The sequence below is a fragment of the Tenrec ecaudatus genome, chromosome X (assembly GCF_050624435.1).
Source record: "Tenrec ecaudatus isolate mTenEca1 chromosome X, mTenEca1.hap1, whole genome shotgun sequence".
Classification (NCBI taxonomy): Eukaryota; Metazoa; Chordata; class Mammalia; order Afrosoricida; family Tenrecidae; genus Tenrec; species Tenrec ecaudatus.
In genome coordinates this window covers 100841088-100859146 of record NC_134548.1, presented here as the reverse complement: position 1 = coordinate 100859146, position 18059 = coordinate 100841088, and the positions used below count along the sequence as shown (strand labels likewise).

General features: G+C 38.8%; 1 protein-coding gene and 1 pseudogene across 1 annotated transcript; one reads left to right on the top strand and one right to left on the bottom strand.

Moving 5' to 3' along the window:
• Positions 1-1692: 1692 nt before the first annotated feature.
• Positions 1693-4488, top strand: LOC142433586 (E3 ubiquitin-protein ligase SIAH1A-like; annotated as a pseudogene).
• A 9911-nt stretch (positions 4489-14399) lies between these two features.
• LOC142433585 (dual specificity protein phosphatase 18-like) lies at positions 14400-14963 on the bottom strand. Its single transcript, XM_075538413.1, has one exon. It carries the CDS (start codon positions 14961-14963, stop codon positions 14400-14402), a length of 564 nt encoding a protein of 187 aa, XP_075394528.1.
• Positions 14964-18059: the final 3096 nt, after the last annotated feature.

Below are 18059 nucleotides of genomic sequence, written 5' to 3'. Positions count from 1 at the left end.
AGAATTTTTAAAATTTCCAAGACTAATAGAAATTAAATTAATTTACAAAAAAACATGTCGACCACTGCTAAAAATACTCAATGAAGAATGCCAAAAATTCACCACCAAAAATAACAAAGAAACCTGAAACCAACATACACCAGAGCATCATCCAGAGCACATCAGAGCAACACCAGAGCAACATCCAAAGGAATTAAGCAATACAGGCAGAAAAAATTAAAGTAAACACAAACACACACATGCAACACACAAATATAAAGTGAATTGACATTAAAAATTACATCCATATCAATAATCTCACTGAATGCTAATAAAGTAAATGCACCAGTAATATAGACAACAAAGAAACAAAACCCATCAATATGCTACCTACAAGAAACACACCTCAGAAACATAGACATGAACAAATTAAAAATCAGAGGCTGGATAAAAACATAACAATCAAAGAAAAACCATAAGAGAGTAGATGTAGCAATATTAATCTTTGAAAAAAGAGACTTCAAGCATACAATGTAATAAGAGAAGAACAGACACTAAATAATTATCAAAGGAATAATACACCAAGAGGACACAACTATAATAAACATATGTGCACCCAATGAAAGATCTGCAAAGTACATCAACCAAATCCTCACTGAATTGAAAATGGATATAGAGTGCCAGACAATAATAACTGGAGACTTCAATTTGACATACTCCAGGAAAGACAGAAGATCAAGGAAGAAGCTCAATAAATATACAAAGGAGTTCAACAACAGTACAATCAACAAAATTGACTTCATAGATATATACAGAACCCTTCACCCTGAAAAACACATTATATGTTCTTCACCTGCACATATGGAACATTATCAAGGGTAGACCAAATTCTAGGACACAAAGCAATCCACAATAAATTTTAAAAGATTGAGATCTTTCAACTTAATTTTTCAGACCACATTCTAGGCCACAAAGCATGCCTCAATTAACTAAAAAGCATTGAGATCCTAAAACCTATCCCTTCAGACCACAAAGTTATAAAACTAGAAATCAATGAGGAAGCAAACGGGAATTGGAGACAAACAAATGGAGAATGAACAACATAGTACCGCATATACTCGAGTGTAAATTGACCCGGATATCAGCTGAGGAACAGAATATTACCACAAATATTTCATTGAAAATGTACTGAAAAACTCGCCTTGTACTTAAGTATATAGGGTACTCAAAAATGGGCAAGAAGGGAGAATGTTTTAAAATTCCTTGAGACAAATAAGAATAATAATACAACATATCAAGACCTTTGAGACACAGCAAAAGCAATAATCAGAACCCAATATATAATAATCCACACACAGGAAAATATAAGAGAAATCCAAAATCAACACCCCAACAAAACACCTTCAAGCACTACAACAAAGACATGATAAACACTACAGTAAAAGAAGCAACAAAATTATAAGGGTAAAATCAGAAATAAATGATATATAAAACAAAAACACAACAGGAAAAATCAACAAGAAACAGGTTCTTTGAAAAGATTAACAAAATTGACAGACCACTGGAAATTTAACAAATAAAAAAGGTGATAATATGTAGAATAGGAGAGGAAAAGGGTGACTTACAGCAGTTCCAAATCAAATTAAAATAATAACACAATATTATGAAAAATTTTATTCAAACAGAATTTTACAATGTGGGACAAATCGAAAGATGCCTAGAAAATATCAACCACTCAAATTAATGCAGACAGATACTGAAAAACGTAACAGGGCAGGCCCATAACAAAAGAAATAAAGTCTGTCTCTATGAAACTTCCAACAAAGAAAAGCTCTTGATCAGGTGGTTTCACAGGGGAATTCCATCAAGTTTCCAGAGGAGATCTGAAAACAATGCAACATATATTCCAGAATATAGAATAACACAACATCCCCCCACACTCATTCAAAGAAGCCAGCATAACAATGATCCCTTTTGATAGCCGGGCACCATCAGCTTCCATCGCCACATTTGCTTATACACCCGTTTATCCTCAGCGATCTTATCATGGGGTCTTAAAGGCTTGAAGGTAATCAAGCGGCCATCTAGTTCAGAAGCAAGAAAGCCGACATGGAAGAAGCACCCCAGCCTGTGTGATCACGAGGTGTCGAAGGGATCGGGTATATGGCATCATCAGAACAAAAAACTCTTACCATAGTGAATGAAGGGGGAAGTGCAGAGTGGAGACCCAAAGCCCATTTGTTGGCCACTGGAGATCCCCTTGCAGAGGGGTCTAGGGGAGGAGATGAGTCAGTCAGGGTGCGATGTAGCACTGCTGAGGAATACAGCTTTCCTCTAATTCCTAAATGCTTCCTCTCTCTTCCCCCCTCCCCTGCCACTATCATGATCCAAATTCTAACTTGCAAGTCTGGCTAGACCAGAGGATGTACACTGGTGCAGATGGGAGCTGGAGGCACAGGGAATCCAGGGTGGATTATACCTTCAGGATCAGGATTCAGAGTGGCAATACTGGGAAGGTAGAGGGAAAGTGGATTGGAAAGAGGGAACCCATTACAGGGATCTGCATGTGAACTCCTCCCTGGGGGACAGACAACAGAAAAGGGGTGAAGGGAGACGTCAGACAGGGCAGGATGTGACAAAATAATAATTTATAAATTATCAATGGCTTATGAGGGAGGGGAACAAAAGAGGGCCTGATGCCAAGGGTTTAAGTGGAGAGCAAATGCTTTGAAAATGATTAGGGCAAAGAATGTAAAAGGATGCTTTACATAATTGATGTATGTATGGATTGTGATGAGTTGTATGAGCCCCTAATAAAATGTTTTAAAAAAATTTTTAAATGATCCCAAATCAAACAAAGACCTCACAAAAATAGAAAATTATAGACCAACATTAACATAGAAGCTAAAGCTCTCAAGCAAAATCTATTCAATAGAGTGCCACATCATATCAAATAATAATAGTAATTCCCGGTGATCAAATGGAATTCATCCAGGGATTCAGGGATAGTCCAACATTCCAAAAACAATCAATGTACTGCACCACATAAATAAGACAAAGGATACAATTCATATGGTTAAAGTCATTTGACAATATCCAACACCCATTTTTAGATCAAAACTCAACAAAATAGGATAGAAGAGAAATTCCTAAACATTATAAAAGACGTATCACCCAACATCACACTTAATGGGGAAACTGAAAAAATAAGAGACCAGACAAAAATGTCCTTGTCACCATACTGGAAGTCCTACCTAAAGCTTTCAGAGAGCAAAAAAAAAAAGAAGAAGAAGAGCATTTTCTTTCCCACTCCCCTCCACCCTACCCAGCTGCCCTTTCAAGGAGTTAAACCACACCCCTCATGAACAGGCACCTCCCCGCTTCCGTGTGTGGTATCAAGCTGAAGTGCAGATGCGGAACAGACTGGAAAAGGCCGGAAGGGAATCTCAGCAGCCTTTGTGAGGCCCTCTCTCTTTCTGAGGCAACAAATGGCTGCGTCAGAACCACGCTTGTGGTCAGCATTCCCTTCGGTGGCCCAGTGTGTCTCCTAAGTCTCAGCAAGTTGAAAAAGTGGCTGCTTTGTCTGTGCTGGAGGGAATTGGCGCAGGTGTTGGTGACAGAGTGCGTTTGCACGAGGCCTGGGGTCCCGGGCGCTCTCTCCCGGAGTGCGCCTTCAGACTGCGACAGCTTTCCTACTTACTGCACACCATCCCAGGGGGTGCCCGCGCTGCCCGGCACAACCGCCGACTTCAGGACTTGGTGAGTCTTTGTGCTTGTCTAGCCCTCTGACTGCGTTACCACCCGTCCTCCAATGTCAGAAAGCTCGTCTTGTTTGTAGCAACTGCCGCCCAAAGCTCACCTGTTGTCCCATTTGCAGGAGGATCTATTCGCAACGTGGCTATGGAGAACGTGGCTGATTCTGAACTCTTCCCTTGTAAATATGCCGCTTCCGGATGTGAAAAAACTCTGCCACCTGAGGAAAAAGCAGCTCACGAAGTACTCTGTGAGTTCAGGCCTTTTTCCTGTCCGTTCCCTGGTGTTTCCTGTAAATGGAAAGGCCACGTGGATGCTGTTGTGCCTCATCTGATGCGTCATCGAATACCCATTACAATCATAGAGGGACCAGATACAGTTTTCCTTGCTGCGGGCATTGATCTTCCTGCGCCTATTAATTGGGTGATGATACAGTCCTGTTTTGGCTTTCAGTTCATGGTAATAATGGAGAAACATGCAGGATTTTATGGCGCCTAGTCCATGGTCGCATTTTTGGAGTTGATAGGAACACGGGAGCAAACTGAAAATTTTGTTTGTCAACTTGAGCTAAATAGTCCTGGGCGGCGTTTGGCTTGGAAAGCCCATCCTCAATCTATTCCCCAGGGAATTAGAACAGCCATTTTGAATCGCGACTGCCTAGGTTTTGACATCATAGTTGCACAGTGTTTTGCAGAAAATGGCAACTTAAGCATCAATGTAACTATTTCCAGGCGTTCAAACGGTAACAAAACATGATCTGGCCAGTGTTTAAAACCATTGCATTCAGTTTTCACAAAATATTAATGTACCCAGTAGCCAGTCAGCCTGAATTGTTTTAGTAGGTGGAAGCTAAATATATGAAGGTAAATAAAGGGAAGTCTGTTAACACACAAAACAATAGCATGTATTAATGCCAATATAATGTAAACTATGTCAACATAAACTACTTAAAATCTATCTAAATATCTATCTATCTATTCCCATGTTGGGCGTCATATATATTAAAGGTTGATTCTTTAGAATGCATTGTAAAATAATTCCGAATTTGTGCTTATGTAGTTTGATTAGTACCATTGAGAATCTGAAAAAAATGTTTTTGTTTGATGTGTGCACCTGCATGCAAGTTATAAGTTTATGTGTGGTTTTCTTCTCTGCGTTTAACTGAGAAGTCATATAAAGTGTTTTGGAGCACTTTGTAAGTCACTACAGAGTTCTGCGGTGTGTATTTGGGGGGCAGGGTTGTTAATGTTTATTAATTGTACTTTCTCATTAAATAAATACATTTGATTTTTTGTAATTAATGTTTTCATTAGAAATAGTTTGCTTTGACCTTTATCCAAAAATGCAATAGTTCAATCATATCAAAAAGTATTATACAGTCATTACCACCCTCAATTTTATAGCATTTCTTCTTTCTTGAAGTCATTGTTATTATTATAATTATATCTTAATTGAGACATAATATAAACAAAATACATTCACCAATTCACAAATTCCACATGGATAATTCAGTGCCATTGATTATGCTCTTCATGTTATGCAGCCATTATTGATATCCATTTTGAAATGATTCCACTAACATTAATAAACTCAATGTCCCCTAAATAAAACTTCTTCCAACTTTAATCATAGTAGCAATTTCACAACTTAGGTTATTTTTAAAAATAGATTTCTTGATATAATGTGCATATAGCCTACATTTCCATAGTGAAATAGCTTTTTAAAATAGTTGTATTTGCATCATCACAATCAGTTCTAGTGTCCTTCCTTTCTTTATCCTGAATTCATTGTTTGCCCTTCAATTCCCCTCACCCTGCCCACCACTCATCTCCAAGAAAACATTCCTTCAGTATTTTCTCTATACATTCACTCCTTCTATGCTTCATGAAATGGAAAACCTGACAGAAACAATAAACAACCACAACAAAATGAAACAGAAAGAAGAAAATAATAATGCTATAAAAATGAAAATAACAATAAATAGTAAGAAAGGAAAGATCACCAATAATTTTTTTTAAAAGCCATAGAAGAAATTTGTGTGGCAGACCCAGTGAGAAATATTTGAGCCCAGAGCAAATTCATATTGGGTCAAGATGGATGTCATCCCTCCAATTATCATATCATGGCATGTTTGGATCTATTATAATCAAGTTTGAAACTATCTCTGTATGAGAGTAAAGTTGTTTGAGTCTAGATCTGTGGCCAGAGGGGATCTGTCAGAGGTTTCATCTGACTAGAAACATATTCAAAGTGTCTACCCAGACACAGATAATCAGGGTTTGTCTCCACTTAGCCTCCCTACAATTATTGTCTAGCATCACTTGCCTATGTGAGATGGCTCCTCCCCATTTTTCCACCATCCCCACTAACAGAAATGTAAAGGCCTCCTTTGAAATATGGATGCTCCTCTCCCCTGGTCTTGACATGATTTTCCAGTAAGTTTCTCCTCTCATTCCTATGGAGGGCCGTTTGATTTATCGCAGACTTGTGTCAACAATGTATGACAGGGCTGCTCACACTTTTTCAGCATGTGAGCTACTTATAAAATGATCATGTCAAAATGACCTACCAACCACAAAAATACAAAACATATTTTTATGTATTTTATTTCACATTTATTCATAAATGCATTGAAAATTCTTTATATGTACAATGTATGTTTATGTAACTTGCATAACCGCATGAGTCCATATTGCACAACACAGCACAATTAACTATGTACATTTTTTGTCATTCCCTGAGTTTACTCTGATGACTTGCTCTGAAGGTAATGAGCCAGGGGTGCATCGTCCGGACAGGAGCTGCTGACAGCCAGCCTCAAGCACATTTCCAAATGATCATCAGTTATGGTGGGATGATCCTAGGACTTACTGATCATTATGTGGGAAAAGGCTCACTCACATCAAGAAGTAGAGCCAAATAATGCAGTCAAGGGGGTAGTACTTTACTCATGTTTGGATACTTTCCCTCTGCAAGTGAGTTCCAGAACTATTCATGAATGTCAGCTTTTAGTGTCAAAAGCTCTCATTCCACATGAAAGTGGAAAGTTTTTGTCTTCTTACTTGGTCCAGCTCCACCACTCATTTTAATACCCTTTCTTACTTTTATGAGGAAAAAAACAAAGGTTTATAAATTGGCGATAACTTAGCTTGTCAGTTTTGCTGCACTTAGTGCAATTGTTTGTGCATGTGTTTGACACCTAAGATTGCATCTGTGCTGTATATCAATTAAGTGACGGGATCGATGATAGGCTTATGTCTATTTTTTAATACCATGCGTGATCTACCCACACTACATTTGTGATTTACTAGTAGATCATGATTGATGTATTGAGCACCCCTTTTGTATAGCATCAAGTGGATGGTCTTCTCCATTTCCCCCCTTTCAAAGGTGTGACTTGAAGGTGAGCATAATGATGATGATGGCTCAGGATTGGTCAGTGTTTCATTGTGTTGCACATACATTTGCTATGAGATGGAACCTACTCAACAGCGCCTGACAACAACAACATGTGTGCATGAAACTTTTCTGTTCACTTTTAAAATATAAGATTATAATGAAGTTACTGCATTTTGTGTACAACGTTTGTTAGTAGATGCAACTGTGCAATTATATTTGCTTTTATTTAGAGATTATGAATGTTTTTAGGAGATGTGTAGAGATGCCAAGGAATGGACAGTAATAGTTAAGATTCCATGCCAACTTAGCTGCGCCAGGATTCTCAATGGTTTGGCAGTTAAGATGCAGCCATGCCCCTTGAGGAAATCACCCCTTCTATGAAATCTCCTATGAGCAGACAATTAATTGTAAAAGAACTTCCTCAGAGATGTGTGCTGATTTCAATATATGTGGATGCTCTGTAAAAGCATGTTTTGCTTTGTGCTAGGTCTGGGTTCTGCATCCAGCTTGTTGTGGTAGTTACATAATCTGTTGTCAATTTGATACTTATGAATGAAGCGTGGAGTCTAGCCTGTCAGTCAGGTCGCAGCTTGATGACCCATTTGGAGGTGCTAAGGAGATAAATAGCTCACTTTAGGTGGGACACATGCTCAGTCACTGCAAGACATTCTTTTTTTTAATCATATAATTGGGGGCTCAGACAACTCTTAACACAATCCATACATACATCAATTGTGTCAAGCACATTTTTACATTAGTTGCCCTCATCATACTCAAAATATTTGCTCTCCACTTATGCCTGAGGTATCAGCTCCTCATCCCCTCCCTTCATGCTGACCCCTCCCTCATAAACCCTTGATGATTTATAATTATTATTTTGTCATGTCTTACACAGTCCAACGTCTCCCTTCACCCACTCTTCTGTTGTCCATCCCCCAAAGAGGAGGTTATATGTAGATCCTTAGAATCAGTTCTCCCTTTCTACCCCACCTTCCCTCCACCCTCTAGTATTGCCACTCTCACTACTGGTCCTGAAGGGATCATGTGTTCTGCATTCCCTGTGTTTCTGTTCCTATCTGTACCAGTGTACATCCTCTGATCTAGCCGGATTTGTAAGGCAGAATTGGGATCATGATAGTGGGAAGGGGGGGGACATTTAAGAATTAGAGGAAAGTTGTATGTTTCATTGTTGTTACACTGCATGCTGACTGGTTTGTCTCCTCCCCACGACCCTTCCGTAAGGGGGTGTCCCACTACCTACAGAAGACTATTCTGCACTCCCGCTCATTTACAAAGATATGATTTTTGTTCTTTGGTGCCTGATACCTGATCCCTTTGATACCTCATGTTCACACAGGCTGGTGTGCTTCTTCCATGTGAACTTTAATGCTTCTGAGCTAGATGGCTACTTGTTTGTCTTCAAGCCTTTAAGACCGCAGATGCTCTGTATTTTGATAGCTGGGCATCATCAGTTTTCTTCACCACATTTGCTTATGCACACATTTGTCTTCAGCGATTGTGTGGGGAATGTACGCATCATGGAATGCCAATTTAATAGAACAAAGTGTTCTTGCATTAAGTACTTGAGTGGAGTTCCAATGTCCATCTGCTGCCTTAATACTAAACCTATAAATATATGCACATACATTTCCCCATCATCCTATATAAATATTTTTACATATGTACATGCCTGTTGACAAACCACATGGAGACAAGCTGGTGGCAGTCAGAGTCTCGAGATGGAGAAGCCACAGGGAGACACCTGCCAGTGCTGAGATGCTTATACCACTATTGGATCCACAAGACATTCCACCCACTGGCCTGTGATCTTCCTGAATTCAGCACCATTGTATGTGTGTTGTGAGTCTGAAGAGAATTTTATAGATTAGTATCAGATGAATGGGCTAATATTGGACATATGGAATTGATCTGGCCTGGACTGGGATGTTTTGCCAATATTCAATTGCTCTTGTGTATAAAGCTCTTTCTCATACACATGTGATTGCCTATGAATTTGTCTTCAAGTTTACACAGACTAACACACTTGTCATCTCACCTCTGGTTATTTTCGTAATCATGGATTTTATTAACATCTTACATTTTACCTGCAAACCTTGGACCCATTGGCCTCTGCAGCCAGCAATTAATGACCACCCCTACAGTTAAGTGAGTCTGGAGAAACCTCCAGTCTATCATTTGACTCATGTACTTGGGATTTGCCTCCCTCTAAAACTGTTTGATTCATGTCTATGAAATGAATCTCTATAAATATATATGAATGTCTATATAATACATTCCCAAACTTATTTGGTTTTTCACTCCCTTTACAGAAAAAAAAAAACCTAAATCTTAAGCGCCCCTTAAGCAAATAAAAACATTTGTACTATAACCCATAATCCAGGATAACATGTATGTATCTACGTTTGCTGCTCCTTGATCATTCCACTGTTCCCCATGGCATCATATCACCCACTTTGGGAAACACTGATCTTTTAAAATGTCTATCTATATGAACTTCTATATCCATCCCCATCACCTATATCTATCTATTGATCTATGTATCTTTGTATGTATGTATGCATGTATATCTAACTATTTCACTGTTTTTTTTCCTCTAAAGTACCCAGTGTATAACAAACAGTTTGGCCAATTTTGGATTAGACATATGAGATTAAAATTTTCATTATAACTGACCATGCCAGAAAGACCAACTAAGTGATTTAGGGAGGAAGTCTTGGGTCACAATGATTCAATTGAATGGATGACGAGATCACCCATGTGGGCAATCAATCAAGCAATTGATGAAACTTCAATAAAAATTCTGCATTTAATAACACATTGATAGCACACATTGATAACAGGATGTAAAATCTAGGCTGACTTCACTAAAGTAGACATTGGGTGCTTCACATTTGTTACTCTGCTATGTACTTTTCCCTGTGTGTCTCTACATTTAGATGATTTGGATATCTATTTTTGCGTATAAAAGAAAAGGCATCTATAAATCTAGGAGCTTTCAGTGAGTTGAGTCGTAGCAAATCAATGAAATTGATGATGGTTTTAAGGACCCTCTGAACTTGAAGTTGGTGTCAGAAATGAGGGCAGTCTTGGGGACGATATGTTCATTCACTCTCATATGGCTAACGGGTGGATTTTCAAATATTTTCTCCAGTTCTCAAGGTTTTCTTTTTATTTTCTTTATAGCATATTTTTATGCACAAAAGTTTAATATTTATGAAGCAAAATATATCTACTTTGTCATTTGTTGCCCATGCTTTCTATATTATAGCTAGCACTCTATTGCCAAAGTCACGAATATTTGACCCTATTTTTTTAAGAGTTTTATGGATTTAGCTTACACATTAGTGTCCTTGCTGAATTCCAAATTATTTTTGTGTGTACAATGTGGAGTACATATTAAACTTCATTCTTTTGTAAGTGGTGGTCCAGTTGTCCTTCTACCATTTGTTAAAACACAACCTTTCTTCTTTGAATCAAATGTAGACACCCTTGTTGAAATCACTTGGTTATAGATGTATGTACTTAAATAATAATGTTGGAAATACATATATATTAAAAGCTGCATAAAGAATATTCATACATCACATCAAAATTTGGAAGAAGGATATATGCTTTGTATTGGGGGTCATTTCTCCTACCAAGACACTAATGAGGATAGTGCCAGAGCACACTGGTTTATCTGACCAGTGAGTAGAACGTGGATACAAGATATCAAGGAGCAGGGCATGCTTAGAAAATCAGTAATGGCCTTGAACCCAGAAAATGTGACAGTTGCTATATGTGCCGATCACTCTGACTCCAGAGGTGTTTTAAATTGTCCCAGGGCGACGATAAGTGCCTTGCGTGCTCTATGCGGCTTTGGTTCGGCAGATCTGGGAGCGTAGTCTGCACGGTTGTCTTCCCTGCAATTATAACACTTCTTTTGTTTTCTTATTTTTAGCAACTCTACTACACATTGACATTGAATAACTGTTTGAGGATCATTTACTATCTTGGGAGGAATGTGGTGGAATGAATATTGACTCAATGTTGGCAAATCAACTGGGATTTTTTCCCTCTTCTTTTTTATTTGCTAAACATAAACTCCAAACTTCATCCCTGATGGTTTAGTCTAATGTTTAAGATTAAGAAGAGCTCCCACATAATGAATAGGATGCTATGGAGACTCAAGGGGGCATATTTGTAAACACATTCAGATAAGAAAGAAATCAGAAAATAGAACTAATATTCTATCTTTGTTTATTTGGGGAGATGGTACAAAACCAGAGGGGGAAATTGTCTTTTTTGTACTTATGACTGTATAAGAAAAGATTATGGTAATTAAATACTTTAATTAAGAGTATTATTTTCCCTAGATGATAGATCCATACACACCTATGATCTCAATTTCTCCTTGGAAATGTACTAGCCCTCCACTGTGTTCTACATTCGTTTATATACATTTTTACTATACTTGCATGTGTCCTTCACTCTAAATGCATCCATAAAATTCTGCCTCTGAGAAAATGTCTACTCATCCTCCAACAGAAATTGAAATGAGAAAAAATATCCTATAAATTGTGATTTCTTGTCCAATGGTAAGCAGATGTAAATGCACATGTTTAGAATTTGAGCCATTAGAAATACATTGATAAATCTATAATATATTAATTGCCATCTGAATTTAGTTTCAGCTCTAACATACTGTGTTCGTCTGTGTAGACGAGAGAAACAAATTCATAAACACACATATGTGTATAAGAAAGAAGTTTATATACAAGAGCAATTGATTATTGAGGAACCATCCAAGCCCAGTCCAGATCAAGTCCAAAAGTCGGATATTAGCCCATATACGCAATACCAATCTATAAAGTACTCTTCAGACTCACAAAACACAAGCAATGACACCAATTGCAGGAAGATCACAGGCTAGTGGGTGGGAAGTATTGTGGATCCAGTGGCATTGTAAGCATCTCAGTGCTGGCAGGGGTCTCTATGTGGCTTTTTCAGCTCCAGAGGTCTGCATCAGGGTAGGTCTATGTGGCTTCTCCTCAGGAATATCTCATAGAGTATGAACCCAGACAGAGAGTTTCTCCCGCCTCCATGGAGGATATCCCAGATTTCCCAGGATCCTCAAGAGAAGCCATGCCCACACAGAGCTCTCATTGGCTATGACCCAATTGACAGACTAGACTCCACCCCTTCACCCTTAATCCTGTCAAGTCCCAAATTGAAGCCAGATTATCTAACTACCACACATACTGAATTCTTTGAAGTTGCAATATACAAGTGAAACTTAAATATCTCTTAATTTATGAGATGCCTTTTAAACTCACACTTTTATTTTGCATTGCCATTTGCTTTTTTTTGTAATGCCCTTAAATGCAAGTCATATAACTAACTTATATAATTAACTTATTTGAAGAAATAGTATCACTAATTTAAAATAGTTATGCTTTTGATTTCTATGACAATGCTAGAATGTCCAATCCAATTATTTAAACAATTGTTATAAAATACTAGATGAACTGACTTTCCAAAAGTACTTTTCAACAGTTTCAATTTCTTTACAGATGAAAATATAATGAGATTAACAATATATGTTTTTTAAAAATTGTAATTTCTATTTGATCAAAAATTTACAGAGTTAATATTTTTTCATTAAACAATTCATATACATTTTTGTCCTGTGATATTGCTTGAATTAATCGTTCTTGCTTATCCATTCCTGCCTTCAGAGCTTCTTTTCCCCGGGAAAATGCTGCCCCTTTAATTACATATTGATAGTTTAAGATGTGTATAACATTTGGGGGTTATTGTTCAAGTTATAGGTCTACCTATTTTTTGACTGAGAACTGAACCATGGGCATGAATTCATTACCAATTCTGAAGGTTGACTAAGGACCATAACCTCAGGTGTTCAACTAGTCTGTGAGAAATTCTCTTATTTTGAATTTTTGTTCCCATCTCCTCTACACCTCCTCTATGAATGACCGTCCAATATGATCCCTTTCATAGTGGTAAGTAGTGATAACCAGGCACCATATAGCTCTGGTTTCATAGGTATGGACTTTAAGTTCCATATTGTTGATTGTTTTCACATGTCATTGATTTTCTGGAAGTCAGCCAGAATATTTTCTCAGTAATTCTAATAAATATTCTTCAGTCTTCATCTTCCTTGTCTTCACAAAGTATTTGATTCTCTGAGCATATATTATGAGAGATTCCTTTACCTTGAACTTTGTCTTATTTATCTAGTTTTCATGTGTCTTTGATTTTCTGGAAGTCATCAGTGATTTTTCTCACTAATTCTAATATTTTTCAGTCCCAATCTGACTAGTCTTTAAAGCAGCACTTGAACCTTCTGACCATACATTATGAAAGATTCTTTCCCATTGGATTCTACCTTAGTTATCTAGTGCTGCAAACTTAAATATTATGAGAATTTTACACAAATATTCTCACAGTTTAGGAGGTTAGACATTCTAATTCAGAACTCAGGCTCTAGGGGAAAAGGTTCTCCCTGTGTTGACTCTGGAGGAAGGGCTTCGTCTGCTTTCCTTGGAGATCACGTGTGCAGGGACTTGGAGAGCACGTGTGCAGGTTCCCAGTGGAAGTCCTCCTGGTGCAATGCCGCACTCCGTTCCTGGCTTTCCTTTGTTAGTAATATTGAGATCCCTGCTTTTCTGCTTGCTTCACTCTCCTTTTATCATGGGATAGAAGGTAGTACAGATTGCACCCCAGGGAAACTGCACTTATATGTATGAGGGATGGGGCCTGAATAAGGGTGCTGCATCCCATCCTAATCCCATACAATGGACTGAATGATCATATCAGATTCTGTCATGGTGAATAATCACATAATTACATAAGACACAAACCACTGAGGAGCATGATCTAGACACGATAATGCAGACTTTTAGGTACACGGTCTGATTCATAAGAAATTTCTCACATAAAGTAATAAAATAGAACAATTTAAGTTTCACTTTAGCGGTATTTTTTCCCACCCACCTGGCCACTCATTTCCACAAAACATAATGCATTGGTTTAAAAACCCAGATTGATTAATACATAAAACTTATTTCTTTTTTTAAAAAATCTTAAGGAATTTTTAAGCAATGCAATGTCCTTTGATTTTTTTACACTTAAGTTTTATTTTTACAGATACTAATTAATCATGAACAACGGTTCCATTTTTGAACTGTTTCGAATTCAAGTTCAACTTTTGAATTGGAGTAAAGGTAGCTCTTACTGACAGCCATGGCTCACATCGGCACCATCAAACCGGCCTCCTCCATGTAGACATCAGGGATCATTCCCATCTTTGAGCTGATCATGTGTACGGTGTTCTTGTTACACAACTTGTACTCATAGAGGATTAACTGCTGCCAGAAGCCATTGTTGGGATGGATCTTGGGTCGGCAAGACTTGGTCCAAGTGTAGGCTTGCAGCAGCGACATGCAATGGTATTTCATGAGATAAGCAAAGCAGAGCGCTGCTGAGCGGCTAACCCCAGCGACACAGTGTAGCAGCGTGTGGCCTAGCTTCATTCCTACAGTATGAATATGATCCGCAACAGGGTCAAAGTAGTCGTAGAGGCTAGACCTGGGTGTGTCCTCCACGGGAATCTGCACATACTGGATGCCGTCGTAGTACTTGTTCACTACCTCCACCGTTGCGTTGACAACTGAAGTGATATTAAACCTGGACAGCATGGCCTTGTTGTTAGCTGCTGCAGCATTACTGATAAATAAGCAGCTGGTGATCTGAGTTGGACACTCAACGGAGGACTGCTGTGAGGGACGGGGAGGGAGACGCTGAGGTTCCATCACCAAGGTCTCGGGTCTCAGGGTTTTCCGCGCACATCAGTTTGGAGCACCACTCTTTCAGGCAGGCGAGTTGAATCAGGCTGCAGCTGCACCACGAAGTCTTAGGCAGGAGTCTGGGGGAGAAGGGGCTGAGATATACTGACCTGACATCACAATCCCCAACATCTGACGTTCTGGTTTCCATGGAAATGGCCGTGCCCCTGAGGAGACTCATTGGCTACTGTGCATTGCCAGGCCTTCAGAGATACCCTGTCTGTTTTCTTCAAAAGAGTTTATTTCCCAGACCCATATTCTCATTTTTCTTGACTTAAAAAAAAACTGTTGTGAGATTTTTATTTTATGCTTTAATTGTAGATCCACACAAAACATAATGTCTTAAAAAAGTTTTATGGACATAATTCACTTAACATAAAATTCAATAGTTTGAATATATTAAAAAGTTAAATATCAAATACATTAAACCATCACAGAATTGCATTTTAGAACATTTTGTTCATAACCCTAAGAAACTTAATCTACATATTGTCCGCATAGATTTACCTATCTTGGATTTCATATAAAGAAAACCATAACCCCCCCAAAAGAAAAACTACAACAATAATAACAAAATAAGACACAGAGAAACCTTAATCCTAAAGAAATCAGAAAACGATTAAAATGAGAAGCACTGATAGCATGGTGATTACCATTTGGGCTGTTCACAGAAAAGTCAGGTGTTGGAAATTACCAACCACTCTTTTTTTTTAATAGGCTTTTACTTCTCTTATCACAATCCATACATTCATCCCTTGTGTCAAGCACATTTGCACATATGCTGCCATCATCATTTTCAAAGCATTTTCTTTCAACTTGACCCCTTGATATCAGCTCCTCACTCATCAACCCCTGATAGGTTATAGATTATTATTTTCATATCTTACACCATCCTCTGTTTCCCCTCACCTGCATTTCTGCTGCTTGTCACCCTGGGAGTGGGTTACATGTTGAACCTTGTGATCAATCCCCCCCCCCCCCACTTTCCCCTAATCTTCCTGGTATCTTTATTCTCATTGTTGGCCCTGAGAGGTTTATCTGTCCTGGATTCCTTGTTGTGCATGTTCTGGCCTACTCTGATTTGTAAGGCAGAATTGAGGTCATGATAGTGGGGGGAAGGAAAAATGAAAAAAATAGAAGAACATGGTGTGTTTCAGCGATGCTATACTGTACCCCAAGTGACTCATTTCTTCCTTTTGTGAGGGGATGTCTAAGTTTGTACAGATGGGCTTTGTGAGGGGATATCTAAGTATGTACAGATGGGCTTTGTCACCCTTCTGTGAGGGGATGTCTAAGTATGTACAGATGGGCTTTGGGTCTCCAGTCCACACACACACCCATTCACATTGGGTATGATTTTGTTCTGGATTTTAGATGCCTGTTATCTGATCCCATTGACACCTCATGATCACACAGGCTGGTGTGCTTCTTCAATGTGGACTTTGTTGCTTCTGAACTAGATGGTCACTTGTTTATCTTCAAGCCTTTAATACCCCAGATGCTATAGCTGGGCTCCATCAGTTTTCTTAACATATTTGCTTATGCACCCATTTTGTCTTCAGTGATCATGTATGGAAGGTGAGCATCACAGAACACCAGATTATTATGCCTAAGTCTTCTTGTATTGAGGGCATACTTGAGTTGAGACCAAATATTCACCTGCAACCTTCGTTCATTTTCTTTATCATTTTATTGGGGGCTCATACAATGCATATCACAATCCATACATACATCCATTGTGTTAGGCACATTTGCACATTTGTTGCCATCAACATTCTCAAAACATCTGCTTTCCACTCCAGCCCCTGACATCAGCTCCTCATTTTTTACCCTCCCTTCGCTTTCCTCTCTCCCTCATGAACCCTTGATAATTTACAAGTCATTATTATTTTGTCATATCTTACACTGTCCAATATCTCCCTTCGACTTTTCTGTTGACCGACCTCAAGAGAGGAGCTTATATGTAGATCCTTGTAATTGGTTCCCCTTTTCTACCCTACCTTCCCTCCACCCTCCCGGTATCACCACTATCACCAATAGACCTGAGGGGTTCATTTAATTCTTAACATATAGAAATAAGTATATAGATCTATTCCCCTCTTGTTATATGTAAATATATTTACATGTGAACATGTCTATATTTAGACCTCTAGAAAATATCCTTTGCCTCCTGGTTCTTTCCTCTATTTCCTTTTACTTTCCTCTTGTCTCACCATCATCTTCGGCCTTTATTTGGGTTTACTAATTCTTCAATGCTACATTGCCCTTGATTAAACCCCACTAGGCAACCTATGCCCTACTCTCCATTGATGTAAGTTCACTTGTTGTTCCCTTGTCCCTGGGTGGGTTCCCGGCTCCCTTCCTTTCTGCCACCTCCCCTTCTCCCATAACCTCCCAGAAACATTGGTCCCATTCTTTTCGTCTCTGAATTGTTTATGTTGCCTACCTTATCTAGATAGACATGCAGAGAAATTAATAAGAGCAAAACCCAGGCAAAGTCAAACAACAGCAAAGAAAGTCAAAGAAACAACAACAAAACCAAAAACAAAATAACAACAACAAAAAGAAAGCCACAGACAAAAATGGAAAAGCCTATAAATAGTTCAAGTTCTGTTTGTTGTCCTTTGCAAATGTTTTCCAGTCGAGTTTCATGGGGTGCCACACTGTCTCCAAAGTCTGCTTTTGGTATTTCCCAGGGATTTCATTACTTTGCTCCCTTTTCTTCTCTGTTGCATGCCCTTACTGTTTCATCCCAGTGTGATGTGATCAGATTGGGCACAGTTCCTGCATTGTGTCTCCAGTATTGTCCCCCATAGCGCTATGATTCAGTGAGAGACGTCATGTCTTGTGGTGGGGCCGGCCCTATGGTCCTGTCTGTATTGTGTACTCTAAGCAGAAATATCGCCCTTGGGGCTTGGTGGGCCAGGATGTGTTCTCCTCCCTCTCAATGCCTCTTCATTTCCCCTGTGTGCTCTAATCAGAACTGCCCCTCTTCCTAAGCTATAGCTTCAGTGCAGTCCTCTGAAATGCATTCTTCGCGGGGGGTGGGGGGGGAGTGGGGGT

What these genes read in the sequence shown, in the direction of transcription:
- LOC142433585 (XM_075538413.1), bottom strand. Translation starts at nt 14,963, where the DNA reads ATGGAACCTCAGCGTCTCCCTCCCCGTCCCTCACAGCAGTCCTCCGTT.